Source organism: Microchirus variegatus (assembly GCF_963457635.1).
Source record: "Microchirus variegatus genome assembly, chromosome: 12".
NCBI lineage: Eukaryota > Metazoa > Chordata > Actinopteri > Pleuronectiformes > Soleidae > Microchirus > Microchirus variegatus.
The window spans coordinates 15,693,187-15,713,431 of record NC_139813.1 but is presented as its reverse complement, the minus strand read 5'-3'; the positions used below and the strand labels follow the sequence as shown (position 1 = coordinate 15,713,431).

At 39.5% G+C, this 20,245-nt stretch overlaps 1 protein-coding gene across 1 annotated transcript; it reads left to right on the top strand.

Moving 5' to 3' along the window:
• Positions 1–2,102: 2,102 nt before the first annotated feature.
• Positions 2,103–7,018, top strand: LOC310934983 (E3 ubiquitin-protein ligase TRIM35-like). Its single transcript, XM_083898805.1, has 6 exons — positions 2,103–2,623; positions 3,817–3,912; positions 4,001–4,231; positions 4,339–4,361; positions 4,775–4,893; positions 5,858–7,018. The coding sequence occupies exons 1-6, from the start codon at positions 2,192–2,194 to the stop codon at positions 6,370–6,372; spliced, it is 1,416 nt and encodes a 471-aa protein (XP_083754931.1). The 5' UTR covers positions 2,103–2,191; the 3' UTR covers positions 6,373–7,018.
• Positions 7,019–20,245: the final 13,227 nt, after the last annotated feature.

Sequence of the window (20,245 nt, the reverse complement as noted above, 5' to 3'; positions counted from 1 at the left end):
ATTGCACAAGGGTTTTCAAGGTTTTTCTAATCATCCAATAGCCTTCTAATGCGATTAGCAAACACAAAGTGCCATTAGAACACTGGAGAGATGGTTGCTGGAAATGGGCCTCTATACACCTATGTACATATTCCATTAAAAACCAGACGTTTGCAGCTAGAATAGTAGTTTAACACATTAACAATGTATAGAGTGTATTTCTGATTCATTTAATGTTATATTCATTGAAAAAAGTGCTTTTCCTTAAAAAATAAGGACGTTTCTAAGTGAAACTTTTGAACAGTGGTGTACGTGTTTCGTGTGATGAGATTAGACAAACAGTTGATCCACATTTAACAGGTTAATTCATATTTTTTTAAAGAAGTCTAAGCTTGAGAAACAAGGACACAGAGAACAGCCACATTATCTGGCCGCACGGTGCTGTCCTGCTAGAACAGTTAGCCTTTATTGCTGCAGGGGTCCAAGGGCAAATCGCTTGCGATTTTCACTGCTGAGACTCTGATGGATGCGACTCGTGTGTGTGTGGGTGTGTGTGTGTGTGCTCCTCAGAGTCACTGTCAAGAAGCGCTTAGAAATGATGTGTTTTTATCATCACATTCAACCACTTAACCTGAGATTTATTGACCGTATATAGACCTTTGATTCACATCTTACTGCACCATGCCACGATTGTAGTAGCGCCGTTTTCATTTTCCAGGCTGAAAGACTTGATCTCTGATCGCAGTTAAACACACGTGAAGAGTCCAGATACTGCGACAAAGACATCTGTACTAAAACAAAGACATTGAGCCTCTTTAAAGCAACAAAACCTTCAAATATTGTCTCCAAGATTATTTTAATGGTGTATCAATTTACAGGATCTGTGGCACAAAAGGAACATTCTACTTTATGGCATCTGCAGATTACGTGGATTTAAATGATGGTGCAGTGTGTAGGATTTAGCGACATCTACTGGTCAAGTTGCATATTGCAGCGGAATGTCTCTCACCTCACCTTTCTCACTTTCACGCATTTTCATTTATCATCAAAATAATGGTGATCCAACATGGCGGCCTCCACAGAGGAGACCCTCCTCTGTATATAAACGGTTCATTATTGTGTTATTGAAAACAAGAATTTATACATTTAGGTTATTGCACGACGACGGACTATTAGGGTCAAACTGAAGAAAATTTATTTTTAATCTTGCAAGAATAAGGTCGTAATATTCTGAGAATAAAGTCGTAATTATTATTATTTAAGCGAAGACTCAGATGATCAGCTATAAAATGTTGACAACCTTTTTCTGGTAAAATTATGACTTTTAAATACTACGACTTGATTCTCATAATATTATGGCTCTTTTCTCATAACGTGACTTTTTTAATATTCCGACCTTATTCTCGGAGATTACATTTTTTTTCCGCAATCGAGAAAAACATTTTTTCACAGACTTAAAGAGAATAAAGTGGTAAATTTATAAGAATAAAGTGGTAAATGTACAGGAATAAAGTGGTAAATTTACAGGAATAAAGTCATAAATATATGAGATTAAATTCGTAAAATTTTGTTTTAGAAAAAGAGAGCTGTTAAAATGACTTTAATCTGGCAAATTTACGACTTTATTATCGTAAATTTACCACTTATTTATTCTCGAAGTCTTTCTTTTTCTCAATGTGGCCCAAATACTCCGTTGTATACTGTACTCTCAAAATAAATAAATAGATAAATAAATATACAAATCTGTGTAATTGTTTTTATGTTCCATTTCTACCAAATGTCAATAATTTCACCTAAATCTTACACACTGGGCCTTTAAATGATCTTTTATTTCTTACTTTATGATTCCTGGACTTGAATTTTTAAAACATGAACAAAAAAAAGTTTTGTTTTTTTCCTTTTTCTTTGAGTGTGAAACTTTATTTAACAACACGGAAGTGATGGGAGGCCCCGCCCTCATCATGAAACCAGGAAGAAGCAGAACGGAAGTCTGCTCTAGTTCACGCTTTTAATAATGAAGAAATCTTGAAAGACACATTTGGTGCGTAAGTGTTTACATGAAGACGTTTGTTGATATTTATTGGCTCAAAAAGCGCTGAACTTGAGGGCGGCTCGAAAGAAACAAAACAAAACAGCGAAAGCGAAAGTAAAAAAAAAAAAAAAAAAAAGGTGCGCACAAGAAAAACAAAAGACAGAGAAAATAGTTGACAGAATGGCAGCGTCGTCGCAGTCAGAGTTGATGTGCACCTGCCCCGTGTGCTGTGACATATTCACGGAGCCCGTGGTGCTGCTGTGCGGTCACAGCTTCTGCAATTACTGTCTCAAAGAGTGGTGGAGGCAAAGCGCACAGCAGACGTGTCCGGTCTGTAAACAGGTGTTCCCCAATGCGGAGCTTCCGCGCAATTTGGCACTGAAAGACCTTTCTGACGCGCTGAGACAAAAGAAGAGTCAGGGGGCAGCAGCAGCAGCAGCAGCAGCAGCAGCGACGACGGCGGGATCCAAAGAGGTGTGCAGTTTGCACGGCGAGAGATTCAAGCTCTTCTGTCAGGACGATGAGAAGCTCATCTGTCTGGTCTGCAGAGACGCGCACAAGCACAAGACGCACAACTTCATCCCCATCAATGAAGCTGCACAAGAGCACAGGGTGAGCAACAACATCACACTGTAAAAATATTGTCAGTTATTGGACATAGTTTATTACAAATGATGAACAATTGTTTTGGTAAATCATTAAATAATAATCAACCAATCAATTATCTTGCATGGCATTCAGTTGCTCAATAATGAACATTAATTAATAATGAGCTGGTAATAATTTAGTAGTAACTCATCATCATAAACTACTGTGTAACAATTAATCGTTAGTAATTAACCATTTATTAATCATTAACCACTGATTAGCTACTCATAGTATTTGATTTGTAATAGTACAATATTTGGTAATAAAGCATTAAATAATAATAATGGTTAGCTACTAACGATATTTGATTGGTAATTACTTGGGGTGGGAATCGCTAAAGACCCCACGGTACGATAATATATCGATATTATGATATTTTGCAAAATCACATATTTTGCGATATACTGAGTTTTTTTTACGAATTCATATATTGCGATAAACTGATTTTTTGTGAAATCATATATTTTGATAAACTGAGTTTTTATGAATTCATATATTGCGATATATTGAGTATTTCGCAAAATTTTATATTGCGATATATATTGAATATTCGCAAAATCATATTGCGATATACTGGGTTTTTTGCAAAATCATATATTGCGATAAACTGACTTTGTGGAATTGCAATAAACTTGTTTTTTTTTGCGAAAAAAATATATTGCGAGAATTTGCAATATATTATGTATTCACAAACTCGTATATTGCGATATACTGAGTTTTTGCAAAATCATATATTGTGATAAACTTGAATTTTTGCAAAATGATATATTGCGATAAACTGATTTTTTGCGAAATCATATATTGCGATAAACTGATTTTTTGCAAAATCATATATTGGAAAGTAAACACTAGTGGACTGAAATGTTTTTCAATTTTTTTATGCTAATCCTCAAAAAAAGTTTAATAGTTATTTGTTACATCAGTTAAAAAATTGATTATTAGGTGTCTGAAAGGCGATTTAATTGCCATGCAAAATATCGCAATATTTCACTGTATCGATTCACCCCCCAACCTTCGTAATTACCCAAGAACTGACCATGGACTGACCACGAATATTTACTCTCCTACAGTAGTAACTCCTCTGAATTCTATGTACCTTATGGTAAAAGTGTCTTCACATTTCACAGAGCAAGTGATGTGTTGACCTTTATTCACAGACCAAACTCTCGGTCGAGCTGATGCATTTAAAGACCAAGCTGGGATCGTTTAAAGAACAAAAGCTCATCTGTGAGAAAATGTCTAGTCACGTCAAGGTAAGACACAAACACACAGTGTTCCTTTAAAAGCAGTGAGAAACATACACTATTACCATGGTGTATAAATATATATATTTTCCCTCAGCTCCAGGCTCAGCAGACTGAGAAGAAGATCAAAGAGAACTTTCAGAAGCTCTACCAGTTACTGAGAGCAGAGGAGGCCGCCAGGGTGGATGCAGTGAGGAAGGAGGCGGAACTGAAGAATGCCAAACTAAACATCAGGACCATTAATTTGACGGCGGAGATCTCGACACTTGCAGACAAAATCAAAACCATAGAACGAGAGCTAAAAACCGGGGACTTGTCATTCATGCTGGTACTCACTGATCACACGTGCTTTCATCAATTTCATATATTGATACTGAGCATCCAAAAAAGACTTTAGGTATTAACGTGTGTTTTTTCCCCCCTTCTCCTTGATAGAATATAAAATCCACTCTGAAGCGGTAAGTGCCTCTCTGTAATTATTAAAGACTTCTCATACAGTTTGGGTTAGCAACGTCCTTGACCTTTTATAACCTGTAATGGAGCACAGGTCCTCTGTCACTTAATTGCATTGAATATGTGTTTAGGTCAGTACAAAACAAGTGGTAAATTGTGTACAAATTTAAAAAGTTCATAATAGTCCCAGGGTTAAAAGTTGATTCACATTGTGTACACACGAACACAAGAACTGTACATGCAGAGACACAACAAAGAGAGAGGAAGATTCCCAATAAATGAATAAATAAATCAGCAAATGCAAGACTTTCTTAATCCTTGCTTACAGTATTATGTTCCACCATGATTATTGCATTGGAAACGCAGTTCGTTTGAGAGTGTTTCATTGGTGATATCTGAATGCTGGATGCTCTTGCAGGTCAAAGTGCAAATTGCCCGTGCCAGAGACTCCATCAGGAGCACTGGTTGATGAAGGCAAGCATCTGGGGAACCTGCTGTTCACAGTTTGGATGAAGATGAAGCACTTGGTCAAATACAGTAAGAAATAAACTTTTTCATCTTCTTTTAGCAACCATGTTTTGGTCAGTTTTGTGTTGTGTGTGATGACTGCAACACACTCAAAAGGAGCATCCATCCAAGGCTTAGTCTCTGCACGTTGTGTCAAACGTCATGAGAGAGTCGTGAGACAAATGTTTCTCAGTGTAACAAGATTTTAAGGGGACATATTATGCAAAATCAACGTTTTAATCATTTTAATACTTATATTTGGGACTCTGGAGGTCCTATGAGTAGGCAAAGTGTGAAAAAAGATGACTCAGTCATGTTTTTGTGGTCCATGAGTTAAAACATGCAATGTTGACTTCTGTACAAAATCTGTAGATTGTTGCGAGAGTGCAGGCGTGGGCAATATTAATGTTCTATTCTTGGCTGCACAGTGCAGCACAGAGTTCTACACAAACTTCCAGCTTGTTCAAAATTCACGTGTCCAGTGGATACATTTTATATATGACAACAATGTGCCGGCTAGAGTTGGCAAATGATGGCTTTTCCAAATGCTTACTGCTGTTAGCTGCCAGAGCCTCAGTGACGCTGACATAGTTTCCTGTGTCTCGTTTGCATTTAAAGACACAGGCACTCATTCTGAACAGGGCTGTTTTGGCAGGGTGATTGAACTGCTGTGGTGCTTCGTCCTTATGGTATTTTGACCAAAGCATGTCACAGACATGTTCATTAGGACACCACTAGGAACTAGGTTAACTTGGAGAAATGGGGTTTAATATGACTCCTTTAAATTTGACTTGCTGAAACCTGCAGATACCCTGTTGTCGTCTTGCACGAGAGCAGATGACAATAACAACAAATAGATTTTTTTTGGCCCTCACCTAAAGTCCACCTCTTTTGAGTGTGTTGCAGGCATTTATTTTTTTTTGAATTGTGCCAACATTTCTGGAGAAAGAAATGGTTTTAAAACACAAATGTCAATTTTCATGTGTCCATCCAGGCCCTGTAACGCTGGACCCAAACACCGGTGGTGGACGACTGATTTTATCTGATAATTTTACGCGTTTGTCGGAGAGTATGAAATCGTTTCAGATTCCTAGCAACCCAGAGAGATGCGGAAACTGCACTGTTCTTGGCTGGGAGAGTTTTAGCTCTGGGAAACACAGCTGGGATACGGAGGTGGAAGGTTTTTGGGCTCTGGGCGTGGCTACTAGAACCAAGCAACAATCCGTTGAAACGACGTGGGGAATTTACTCGTATGGACCTGGAGACTCAGTGATGGAACTTAATACTGAGGAGTTTGTTGTAAATTCTAGGCCAAGACATTTATTACCCAAAAAGCTGAGAGTGCAGCTCGATTATGACCAAGGAACACTGTCATTTTTTGACCTTGAAAGGAAAGCAGTCATACACCTGATCAAACATAGATTCACAGGCCCAGTCTTTCCATATTTCCGGGCAACTGTGAAAATCCTTCCAGCTGAGATGTCCGTGACAAAAAGAGTAACCAGATAAAAATTCTGTGTCACTTACGTACCTTATGTAGGGAAAATCTTAATTCATGTCATAATAGAATAAAGTGTTAATACGCGCTTAATGATAACTAATAAAGGGCTAGTATGCTACTTATATATGTTAGTAAGCACCTAGTGAATGGTGAATATGTGTTCCCTAATCTAAAGTAATCAAGCAGCAGCAGTGCCACTTATAAAAAAACTCTGCTGCCAGTATATTTTATTATATTCACATCAGAGAAGGAAAAAAAAAAAGTGATTTCATTGAGTTTGACAGTGCCATGATTGTCGGTGCCAGACAGACTGGTTTGAGTAGTTTTGTCCAAGTGTATTCTTGGGGATTTTCACACGTGACGGAGTTCATTGAGCAAAAGCACAATAAAAGGACGCAGTTTTGCGGGGGAGAACATTAACGCTTAACTGAGAAAACCACGTCAGACGAGTAGTGAGCACAGGCTGGACAGTTAGAGAGAGGGGTGGGGGGGGGACATAACCTGGTGTGATGGATGTGGATTTCTGCTGAGGCCCAGCATGAATCCAATCCCAGCCGGAGTTGTGTCAACAGTGCAGGCGTTGACAGGCCGATGGTGTAATTTTCTTGGTCCTTTAATTCTGATCGGTCGCCCGAATTGTCAGCGAGTTTATGTTTACTATCTTTTAAAGATTACATCTGTTTTCCTTTGTAAGATGTTCGTGACTTACATTGTACATTTATCAGCATTGGCTTTTGTAAAATGCTGGAAAAACTAAGACATAATAAACAAACAATATGCAGCAATGAGCCAGTCTGAATGTGTTCATTGGGAATCTCCCGATATTTCCCACAATCCCCCTGTGTGACCGACATTTCTGCCGACGTGCACACATAGCGCAAGGATGAATCATAATGAGGCAATGCCTCCCATCTCCCAGTCTGTGTGTGTGTGTGTGTTCGTGTGTGTGTGTGTGTGTGCTTACACCACGGACACACACTTACATGACTCGGGCTGATACTGAATCTCGGTGGTATTACAGCTGGAATGCCTGCCATGTTTTTTCTGCTAATGAAAGAATGAAGGAAAACAAACAGAGGGGCCAAATTAAAAGAGAGGAGGAAAAAAAGGGTCAGAAAGAGAGAGGAAAACACAGAAGAGGAGAGGAGGAAATAAATGGCTCACACACACACACACACACACACACACACACACACACACACACACACACACACACACACACACACACTGCATGTTTTACATCACGAGCGTTTCTCCAGGCTAATGAAGGTTGGAGATCATGGGTTTGACTGACACAACATCTGCTCAAATGTGGTTTTAAGGGGATTTTTTTTTTGTTCCACCCTCTCTCTCTCACTCTCTCACTCTGTCTCTCTCTCTCTCTCTTGCTCCAGATTAACCATGATGAATTTTAAACTTCATAAGTCTGTCTTTTTCGGAGGAAGCTGGAAGTGTCACTTTGAGTGATTACTCTCCCATTAATTTAATCAGGCAGAGGGTATTTTTCTGTTGACTTTTAGAATTGGACAAATCTTGTTTTCTCAAACTTGAGCCAATGATGTGGTAGATTTCAGATTAAGAAAAACATTTTCCATGCTGTTTTATATATTGACCGACCTGTCTTATTCTTGGGAAATCTAGCACTTTATCTCAAAGGAATGATTGAAAACGTGAGGTCAGTGTTGGAGCGCAGAGCATTAAGGAGCTCCTGAGGTGAATACGCCACGTTATTTTTAGGGCTAGACCCATTATCGGGTCGATATTTAGCGTTTTGACGCATATCGGCATCTGACTTTTTTTAATATGACGGCCGATGAGAGATCAATTTATTAATTAATTTAACTTTATAAGACATGCTGCTGAGCCTGGGAGCTTCCTGCCACTTGTTGTAAGAATTAAAAAAACAGTTATCTATTGTCTAAGATTAAAAAAAAACTTGAAAAGCTGTTTAATAAACATTATGCTTAAAGGCATTTAAACGTTATAGTTAAGTGTTGGTGTTTCACTTTTACTGCAAATGAATATCGCCTCCAAATATCAGTTATTGGCCTCCTTGACGACTTATAATCGGTATCGGCCCTGAAAAAAACCATATCGGTCTATCTCTAATTATTTTTCTGATAGAGCCATTTTTCTACTTATCAGATGAAATAAGCACATCATGGGTGTTGTTTTTGTAACCGCGTGGAAAGTAGTTTCCGTCTCATATCGTTTGCGAGACAATTAATCACATATTGGATCAACGATTATTCACTTTCTCTGTATGCATGGACCGTGCATTATGTGTGAATTGACTCACATACACTTCCGTTCAAAAGTTTGGGCTCACTTAGAAATGTCCTTATTTTTGAAGGAAAAGCAATTTTTTTTCAATGAATATAACATGAAATGAATCAGAAATACACTCTATACGTTGATAATGTGGTAAACGACTATTCTAGCTGCAACGTCTGGTTTTTAATGGAATATGTACATAGGTGTATAGAGGCACATTTCCAGTGTTCTAATGGTACAAACAGTTTTGCTGGTTCGTTGACAAAAGGGCATAAAGGGAATAAAAACCAGCAACTCTTTTGATGAATAGAAGTGTGACTTCTAATGGAAAACATAAAAAAAAAATTGTGTAGGTGACCCCAAACCTTTGAACGGTAGTTTACCAATGAGTGAATGAATGAAGCCGGCGAGATCAAACGCAGAAAAGTAGAATGACAACATGACTCTGAACTGGAGCCAAAACAGTAGGCCGATATCAAGTGAAGAGGAAAAACAGAAAGAAAACAAGAGAGACAAACAGAGTGATGGGAGAGATGTGCCAACTGCCTGGAGGCTTAAGACAGAAGACATACATTTACTTTGTCTGTCTGTCTGTACGTCTGGACTAGAACCTAGTGTGTGGTTTGTCTTGGCTTGGCTTCTGAGGGGAAGACGGCGTGTGTGTGTGTGTGTGTGTGTGTGTGTGTGTGTGTGTGTGTTGAGGAGTCATTTGCAAATGAACTTGGTCGACTGGGACTGGACCAAAGTGTTGATAGAACAAGAAAAAAAAGAGAGTACTGTATGAGTTAAATCAGTGCAGCGAGTGTACGTCGTGTAATGCACAGATACAAGAACACACGCGCACTTCTTTATGTGGTTGTTTTTCCCATCTGCTCCTTGTTTTCAGGTCCCGTCTGGTCACTTTTTTAACTCGTGTTGTTGAGGGTCTGGATATCTTCACGAAACAGGATTCCATGTGTATGATGTTGTCATCTCTCCCTCCCTCCCTCTCTCACTCCCCCTCTCGCTCTCTATAGTTATTATTTCGTTTGGCATTTATGTTTCGTTTGGAGGCAATCATTGAAGAATTTGAGGAACACGTGTCCTCGGCAATCACAATCATGAAATCCCTGCCGGCCTCAGACTCACGCGCACACGCACACGCTCAGACGTATATATGTAGGCCTGATTACCACTCGGTCTGGTCTTTATAATGTTATAGATGCAGATTGAGCATGTCAGTCAGGACCTCACAGGAGGACAGTGGGAGAAGATGATGATGATGAAGAAGAGAGGGAAGGACGGAAGATAGAAAGTGAAATCTGCGTCTTAAAACACAACAGTTCTTATGAATTAGATCTTTTTTGTTGTTAACAAAACACAAAGCATTTCATTAAAGCTGCCTCTCCCACTCTATGACACACACACACACACACACACACACACACACACACACACACACACACACACACACACATTGACTTGGCTTTGATGGTCAAGTGCTGTGATAAAGTGCTGTCTGCTGTTCTCTCACTTGCTAAGCCCCCTGAGAGTAGATCAATACTCACTCAGCGTCAGGTTACCACTAATGTCTTCATGTTTTTAACCAGGCAGCGTGTATGTGTGTGTGTGTGTGTGTGTGTGTGTGTGTGCGCATCTGCCCCTGGTATGACCCAAGATATAATTATCATTAAATGTCAATAGGAAGAGCCGGTCTCTGCAGATATTCATCAAAGGCCTGACTCACAGCGCCCCCCTAAGGTCACCTATTGGAAATAAGATGGGATGTACCTGTGTGTGAGAGAAAAGAGGGGCGAGTCCGGTGAGTTTGAGAAGCCTCTTCCATCATCCGACCTCATTAAAACCACTTTCAACTATATACTATATAGCAATCTGTGGAGTCAATACCAAAGCTCATATCAAACCTGTCTGTTACAGACACAAAAATGGTGAATTATGTTCACACACAGTATCAGTCTTTACACAATGTAGTTTAGTCTCTGTGTGGATGATGGACAGATACATATTTAAAAATGTACAAGTAAACATGTTTTATTTCCAAATTAAAGTTGGAAATAATTTCCTTCTGGTGAGTTTTATGGGATTCTCATTAAAAAAATATCTGTTTTTTTATGTACATATTGTAGCATACACTGTAGATCAGGGCTGGGCCACATTTTCAAGCCCGCATTTAAAATTTGAAAACTTAACGTGAACAAAATCTAGTAGCAATAATTTACGCTTTGAAATAAAAACATATATATTTTGCTCATTCTGTCCCTTGTGCACCTCAAAGTGCATAAAAACTAAAATATGTACAGTTGTTTCTCTTTAAAATGTCATATTTAACCCAGGTGCAAATCAGACTGTATGAAGTCAAAAAGGTGCACATTATTAGCAACATCATTAGATTATATGAATTAAGATAAATATTTGTCACATATGATCTACAGTGCATGGTAGGAAATTATGTAGAGGTTGCTTTTGGGATGTAAAACTTAATTTTGTTCATTTTCACAAGTTTTGTGAGTAATAATATAGAATATAGACCACATTCCCTCGTTTCAGCATTTATGTATAATTTTTTTTTAGTTCTATAAATAATACGATGCAGGTTTTGTGAAACACTGACTTCCTTTTAAATGACTAGTAACATTAAAGTAAGAGATGGAGGAAATAAACTCAGTTGAAACTGCTGTAGCTACAAGGCCCCGAATCTCTATATTAACAAACAAAAAGTGTTTTCATCCTGCTCCGCCCTCCTCTCTTTCACCTCCACCTCTCTTTATCCATTCCCTCATCTCGCCGTCCCAATCAATCTCTCCCACCCCTCCCTCACTAATGCACTCTTTTATGTGCTCTCCTATTTCTCCCTCTCTTCCCCCGTCGCCCTCTCTCTGCCTCACCCTGATGTCTCATGGAGCTTTTGTAGGCCCGCTACATTTTTGGGGGGTAATGCGATCCCCCCTCCATTTCTCCCCAGGGTGGTCCGCTCCTCTCATTCAGACAACGAGCTCGGGCTGAATGGAGCTGGCAGCGGAGGGAGGGAGGGAGGGAGGGAGGGAGGTAGAGAACAAGACTGGAGGAGAGGATGGAGAGAAGGTAATGGGTATGTAAAACAGCCATTTAATCTCACCCTTGTTCATTCATATCTTCCATAAATAAGGTGTGTGTGTTAGCATGTGCTACCTGTGCCATCTGTTTAGCCGTAGACATTCACCAGCTGCTATTGCTACTCGGAATGTCCCAAAGCAACATATCGTTTAAACTCTACTTTGTCAAAATATGTATTAAAATGTACTTTTTTTTGTGCATTTCGTTGCAGTAGCAGAATAAGCTGAAAATGTGACATTAAAGATGCAGTGTGTAACTTTTTCAATGTCAACAAACGCTGTATGAACTCCACGCGACCCCCTCAGCGCGTCCTAGCATAGCATCGGTTTGTTTTCATGTCTGTGATGACACGGGGCGGCGCGTTTATTACGTCACGACTGACGGAAGAGGACTTTAGCTTAAGCCATTACCCCCTAGCGCTCTGAAAGGTTGTGAGCTATGCCAAAACAAATGTTGAAAGAAAAATAAGAAGGTCTTTTTGCGTCATTCTTTCAGAAAAAAAGGTCTGCAGGCTCACCTGAGGCGTGGAGGTCTTTCGGGGAGTGTAACGGCACCGGCTGTGACGGTTACACACCGGAGCTTTAATGCACACAAACCTATTGAGAGCCTGTCAACAATGACGTGTGTAGAGACGTAATTATTACAACCGTAATAATAATATCACGCTCTGTTTTTGATGTCGAGCTATCTCCATCTACTCCTAACTGTCCTTTATCCTGCATGCTGCTGCTGCTGCCGTGCAGCTGTTATAACCGCTATATGCTGAAACTGCCATATGCTATATAGCCTGTAGCATGAATCAGGTTTATCCCCCTTTTTTTCCACTGGAGACAGCTGCCCACTGCTGTTTGAAAGCAGGTTGACGACAATAGCTTAAAACGTGAAGGTGGCGACGGTTCATCGCCAGGTTACACATGTGATCTACTTTATTTGTACTTTATTTTATGTGTAAAAAACAGCGAGTTGTTCTCTTTGGCTCATGTGTATATATATATATATCTTTATATATATATATATATATATATATACATATATACATGTATATATGTGTATATATCTATATACACATATATACAAGTATATATGTGTATATATGTATATATATATACATTAATACACTTTTTTATATATATATATATATGTATGTATATATATATATACATACATATATATATGGTAAGTGCTATGTGCTCTCGTAACCTTGAATTCACTTTGACACTAAGTACACATACAGAGGTAGAAGATCACTATCTGTGAACGTCCTCTGTCTCGTCTTATTAATCTGGCTCCTCATCATCTCACGCACACACACACACACACACACACACACACACACACACACACACACACACACACACACACACCTTTACATACCACTGCTGTGCCCCAGACAGCCCTGCACAATGTGGATGCCCCAAGGGAGCTTGGGTAACTCAGTCCCTTCTATCTGCCAACTGCTGTGTCACAAAGAAACTTATGTTACACACACACCACACACACACACACACACACACGTTTGCGCTTCATTCATAGTGAGGACGCTCATAGACATAATGCATTCCCTAGCCCCTTACCTTAACTTCAACCATCACAGCTAAATGCCTAACCCTAACCTAAACCCAATTCCAGGTCTTAACCCTCACCAAGAGCCAAAATGTCCTCACCCCGTATGGTTTATACAATGTTTGGTCCTCACAAAGCCACACAAAAGGTTTGACTTCCAGACTATCCGAAGCAGCCAATGCCTAATCCTAACCTTCTTAACCCAACTGTAACTCACATCTTAATCCCATCGTTAGAAGTCATTTTTTGAAGATGTGCTTATACCCAGCGTTAAACACATACTGTACAGAACTGTCCTGCCGTCTATGTAACTTTTTTATAGATATAACATTTCCTCATGTCAGCATGATCAAGTGTTCCTGACATGACCCCTGTGTTTCCACAGTCGCTTTGTGTTTGGACTCTTTGTCTCGGGTTTTCTGTTTTCCTTGTTTCCTGTTTTAGTGTGTACTTCCTCCTAGTGTGTGTGTGTGTTTTTCTTCCTGTTCTGCTTTCCCTTTTTTTTTTTTTTACCTGTATGTCCACTGCAGACACTCGTTTTACCGTTTCTTTTCCCTCCAGTCGAGACATTTTTTAGAGCAGTACTGAGGCTTTTTAGGTTTGTTTTTGAAGCAGATCAAAAAGCTGATTTAAAGCAGCTATAGACTCTCAGAGCACAGTTTTCAAGCTCACGAATGAGTATTTATTTTGTATATACTACCATGAAGCCTGTAATTCATTCATCTTCTACCACTTTATCCTCCATGAGCTGTGAGGGCAAAAGGCATGGGACACCCTGGACGGTCCATCATGGTACCACAGGGAGAACACGCAATACTCTGGCCCTTGTTGGTCTGCCCAGGTCATGAACCCTCTTGCAAAGGCAAGAGTCCCAACCACATTTTCCCTCATTTATGACATATATAATTTCTTACACATAGCATATTTGTCCAGGTCAGTGTTTATACCAGGAAAAAACACTATACTTGATATTTAGATATGTTCATTCATTTAGATTGTTCATATCTTACACACACTTAAACCTTCAGCAGCCACTAAGTCAAGTCTTTTTTTCTGCTGCCTCCAAACTGCAGCTTAAGAGAGAGGAGGGGATTAAAGAAAAGTGAAACCAAGCTAATGTCCTTACATACCATCAGGGCAGCTTTGAGGCCTCACACATGTTCACCAAAGCAGCACACGTTTAAGCTCCGACAATGCACAAAGTTACTTCAAGGACACTGGGATTTTTGTCACTCCGGATTAAATGACTTTTTCTTTAAAAAAAAAAATAAGCGCATGTGCTTGAATTAAAATAATTTTCATCCTCACTTGTCGCCTCTCGCGGCGTAAAAAGTGTTTAACTGAGTCTTTTGTGTGTATGTGCGCACGATGTGCTTGACTTGGAGGAGGTTGTTGTTATTGGCTGTAGGGGGGGACTCCGGGTTCAGCTCCAGTTTGGCTCGCAGCTCCAAACCTCAGACACATATGCAGTGGTTGGTTGAAGTGCATGGAGGGAATGTGTGGTCACACCTGGGAATGCTCTTTCAGCTGACCTGCCTAACGTTTGCTCTCTCGCTCTCTCTCTGTGTGTCTGTGTGTGTGCATCATTTCCTTTTTCTAGAGGTGGAAAGTAACAAATTACCTTCAGTATACTTATATTTACACCCAGTTTTACAGTTATGTAGGTCGTCCTTTTTCTGCTTTCATAAAATAATAGATTTATTTTTAATAGATTCTCAACAATGGTCCTAAACAAGTACATCTACAGACAGAATATAAATGTGTCAGGTTTGGTCTCACAATAATAACTTTCCTTTTAGTTCAAACACACTCTTACATACTATTTGATTTTACATTTTTCAATAAAGTTCCACTTACAGACGTCCCCCCGCCAAACTGTTAGGTGAGGAGATTGACAGCCCTCGTATGTTAGTACAGTAAATATTATGCTGCAGCCAGCTGAGTGGAAACATGGTGGAAACAACGGGCCGGGGTTTGGTCCAAAGGAAATAAAATCTGCCTACCAGCACCTCTAAAGCTCACAAATTAACACATTAGACTTCTTTCAAAAAAAAAAAACACCCTCTAGTTAAATATAATTTGAGGTTTTATTTCCAGGCTTTAAACTAAGTTAGTTCAGCTTCATGTTCAGGAAAAATATTAAACGCTTCTCATATGTCTCTATAGTGTGTTTTCCAAAGTGTCAGACTATTCCTATTTCATTACACACATTTAAGTCCAAAGGTTTGAGACCTGATTTTTATTAGAAATCTTCCATTTTTTTTATTTGTATCGTGTAAAATGAGGATGTTGTCTTTTTTTAATAAAGAGAATATCCCTTTATTGGTAATACACACACACACAAAGCACAGGCTGGCACCGTATAATGCATAGGATGCACATACATAGTTTCAGAGTGAATTTTAATTCTGATTTGATTGGAATTAAAGTGGTTTTAAGCCAGAGTTAATAGGTTTAGTCTGACTCTAATCCTGGTTTAATGAAGGCCTTGGTTGGGCCTGCCCACTTCTTTTTTTTTTTTCATCCTGGACTCGAGCCAATCATAATCCGAATAGTGAATTAATCAACCGCTTTTTTGAAAAAGCACATAAGAAAGAATAAGGTGATTTTTCTTCTGATTATTTTGTATCTTCTACAGTTTTCTTGGGTCACTGTTAGTGTGTGCGTGTTCTTCCCCCGCGCTCGCTCTGGTACATGCTCCCTCGCTCTCCATCCCTATGTAACTAGAGCCATCCTTCCCCTGTCAAAAATAAAAATCATTTGTCCGCTGCACGAGTGTGTCCATTAAATATGCATGGTGGAGGGAACCGGGGGCCGCGGGGGGAAGAAAGCCGATACTCGACTCTCTCCGGAAGGGCATCAGAGTACCAAGGTGGACAAATGGCATCGAGAAGGAAAAGGATGAGATAGAGAGGATGAGCGAGGGTGAAGTAAATTCACCCCCCCCTCCGAAAACTCACTCATAACTTTTGACTTTTGGGCATCCATTGACGGCGTCTCCCTCTCACAATATTCGACAACCAAGAAATGCAATCGCATGTCTGAAATACGAACGGAAACGACACACTGTGCTGAGCAAGAGACCCCCCACACGTTTTTTTTCTCCCCCTCATAAAACTAAACTTCCTCTACATTTAGAAATAGATTTTTATAGAGTTCATATAGTGTTGCTGTTTCTCCTCCCCGAAGAGTTCTCCTTCTTCCTCGCTCACACCAGCTATGAACTCTTTCAACAGCATTCATCATTTTTTTTTTTAATCATTGAAGGGGTGAAACTTAGTTTTATACAGTAACTGCTGCTAACTGTGGGCCTTGTGTCATTTAACCCTATAAAGCCAAACGTATCATATGTGATACATGAGTTTTTGAGCCCTCCACATGAGCAGTGTGACATTTTTTTCCCTGTAAAACCCAATTTATGAAATTATGGGAAACCCGACAGGGAAACCTGACAGAGATGTAGCCCACTTTGCCCATGTGTAATCTTTGTCTGAACAACTGTTTTCAAGCCTACCGTCACTCAAAATAACAAGGTTGTGAACCACGAAATGAGTAAAAATAACTTAAATGTTATGTCTTGCCAGTTCTATTGCTGCATTGTTTTCGTTGGAATAGTTGGATTTGTTTGTGTATTTTTTGATCTTTGAGCATTGTGACCCGCTGTATCAAATATGATACAAATTAAAACTCCTATATGGAACATTATATTTGAAAAAAAAAAAAAAATGTGTGTTTGTTCAGAAGAACAAATAAAGGCTCCAATTTCAAAGAATTGGAATTCAACTATTTAATGGTTACAGGGTTAAAGAAGCAGCGAGCGACAAAAACAATACATTTTCAATGACTTTTTCTCATTGTAAGTTGAATTTTAAAGCGTTCGCTGATCTCCTAAACCGAGCACTTGGTCGATATTATAAGTCATAATTCGACTTTAACCGCTGTGAGATGACGCAGATGAAGGGGGAGTTTGTTGACAACTGTAAATATGGAGGATCACACGGAGGTTTGAGATCAATTTAATTGGACTGGACTCAAATCCTCCTGCTCGCCGTCTCGCATGCATGTTACTGTTTTCTTTTCAGCCGCTCCGATGTCTGCTTTGCCTCTCGTTTTAAGAACTTTTGTCAGTGTACACTTGTAGTCGTAGAACCTGTGGTATCCGAGGGCGTTGAACTCATTAAGCGACGACTGTGCCCTTTTGCGCGATCCACATTTTTTCGATTTCGATCGACGCGCTTAGATAAGAACATCTTATCTGTTTTCTCACGTCGCCATTCCCTTTTTTTTTCTGACTTGTGTCGATATTTCGCTCCCTTGCTTCCTGTCTTTTGGGACTCACTGTTTTCTTTTCTTGGCCCTGTCCATCTGCTTCTTATAACACTGAGGCAGTCTGATCTGGTTTGCAGAAAACCCCCCTCTCTGAAAAAAAAAATCAGACATTTATTCACGTACAACCAAAATAGTCCCCTTTTACTCCATCAAAATAACCCAAGAGAAAATCCTGTGTGAGCACTGTTTCGATAGGGTGGTCAAATCTGGACTCAATTAAAATGGGGACCCCCTAAATTTCCTTCACACCCAGCTTGAGGAAGACCCCAGATTAGAGGAATATTTTCCTTATTGCCGACTTAACTTTGAAATTCCATTGGATAATAATTGAGCCCATGTGTGCTTTGTATTCCGGGGTGTTCCCATTTTTTCGGTGGACTTAAAAATGCCATGTTCTTACACGGCCACAGACGCAGGCACACTTTTGACAAATCAATTTTTTCTTCTTCTTCTTTCTCCTGCTCTTCTTTTTTTTTTTTTTTTTTCTACTGGGTTTTCACCGCAATCCTTGGATCGGTGCTTGGAATTAATAGAAAAGGGGGATTTTTTTTTCTTCCTTTCCCCCTCCTTTTAAGTCGTGGTCAGATTTCCATGTGGAAAGAGGCGGAGGCTTAATTGAGATCAAATAAACAAAGTCACCTGCGAATGATTTCAACCTATAATGAGACACATGCCTGCTTGTTCAAACATGCACGTGCACGAGGCCGCACGAGCCCGTGCACGCTCGCCATCCTCAGTTTGATAAGCACTAAAGCAGGTGTTTGTGTCGCATAGCTTCACAAATACACACACACACACATCAAGGATTAGCCACGGCTTCTAAGACTCAACAGTGAGAGCTTGTGTTCTGCTCCCCTATGCAGTGACCCATCATCCTCCTGCTCCCTCTGGCTTTGTGAGTGTTCTCCTCTAAACCAGGAATGAATGGCCACTTGTTAAATAAACCCAACGTTTTTTTGTTTTTTTTTACTCTGCTTGGGTATCACAGTTGTCTGCACAGTATTATTTTAAGTGGTAATATTAAGAAAAAAGCGTCAGGACACTGTCTGACTCCGACTGGCTTTTTTCGGGCAGACGGTTCTCGACCTGCGAGAGTGGTCCGTGGAGGACTGTGGGAGTCGGGAGTCTTTGATTCATGTCTTCCTAATTGTAATAGACCTGAATCCTCTTAAAACAACACTGGGGTAATTCTTGTGCACACACACACACAGACACACACATGAATACACGTGCACATACTCTACACACAGGTAATTGTGCCCACCTGGGAAAACATCATTTAGTCAGTCGCCCCTTCCTTCTGCTAACACTGCTCTTGGATACGTGTGTTTGTGTGTGTGTGTGTGTGTGTTTAATAGCAGCGACCTTCCTCATCCATTTCGTGCTCTTTCATCCCAAATTGCATTTGACTATTAACACTCCCTAAGCCCTAAACCATCCAATTACAGTACTATATTTTATAAGCTCACCAGTTCAAGGCTTTGAGGGAAATGACTGTGTTTCTTTATGCAGCCTCAACAACTTGACTAGGTTGTGGTAAAACCAAAACCATCTGTCTTTAGTTCATTTTAAAAACAACCTTTTGCAGTTTCTTCTCATCTAACTCACAGAACTAAGGTGCATATATAAATATATATATATATATATATATTTATTTATGCACATGTGTGTATATTAGTGATTTTAATTATTGTAACTTAATCACCACAGCGCGGCCTGACAGCCACCGTGTTTAGGTCAAATTCCTTCACAGTCTGCTGAATGTAAAGTAATGCAAGCGGCGTAAATCTGAGTGTGTGTGGAAGCGAGAACTTCAAGGGAAGAGACACAAAAACCTCTTTGAGCTTAAACGTCTGTTGGGTTGCACTGTGAAAATGTATCGTTCTCCGCACGGTGGCTCATGAGGAGGAGGAGGAGGATCATGGTTAAAGCCATTGGAGCAGGATGGATATTCATCTGTTCTACTTGTCTGCAGCGCAGCTATGTGTTTGTGTTGTTTTGTTTTCTGAGCTTTGATGTCTGCATATGATGGACAACACTTTATCATGCCACAATTTATGTACTAAAAAAAGAAAAATATTGCAGTTTTGAATAAAAGATTTGCTAAATTGATCTATCTATCTATCTATCTATCTATCTATCTATCTATCTATCTATCTATCTATCTATCTATCTATCTATCTATCTATCTATCTATCTATCTATCTATCTATCTATCTATCTATCTATCTATCTGTGTCTGTCTGTCTGTCTGTGTATCTACTAGCAGCTAGTAAACTACAAAGCTAGCTAGATGTAGCATGTACAGTATCTATCTATCTATCTATCTATCTATCTATCTATCTATCTATCTATCTATCTATCTATCTATCTATCTATCTATCTATCTATCTATCTATCTATCTATCTATCTATCTATCTATCTATCTATCTATCTATCTATCTATCTATCTGATAGCAGCTAGCAAACTACAAAGCTAGCTAGATATAGCACGTGCATGTATTATCTACAAAAAGGAAAAGCACATATTAATGACTCCATAAAGTCCATCTACCTTCCTACCTACTTGCCTAAAGATTACATGCTTAAATTAATACATAATGCATGTCAAAATAATAATA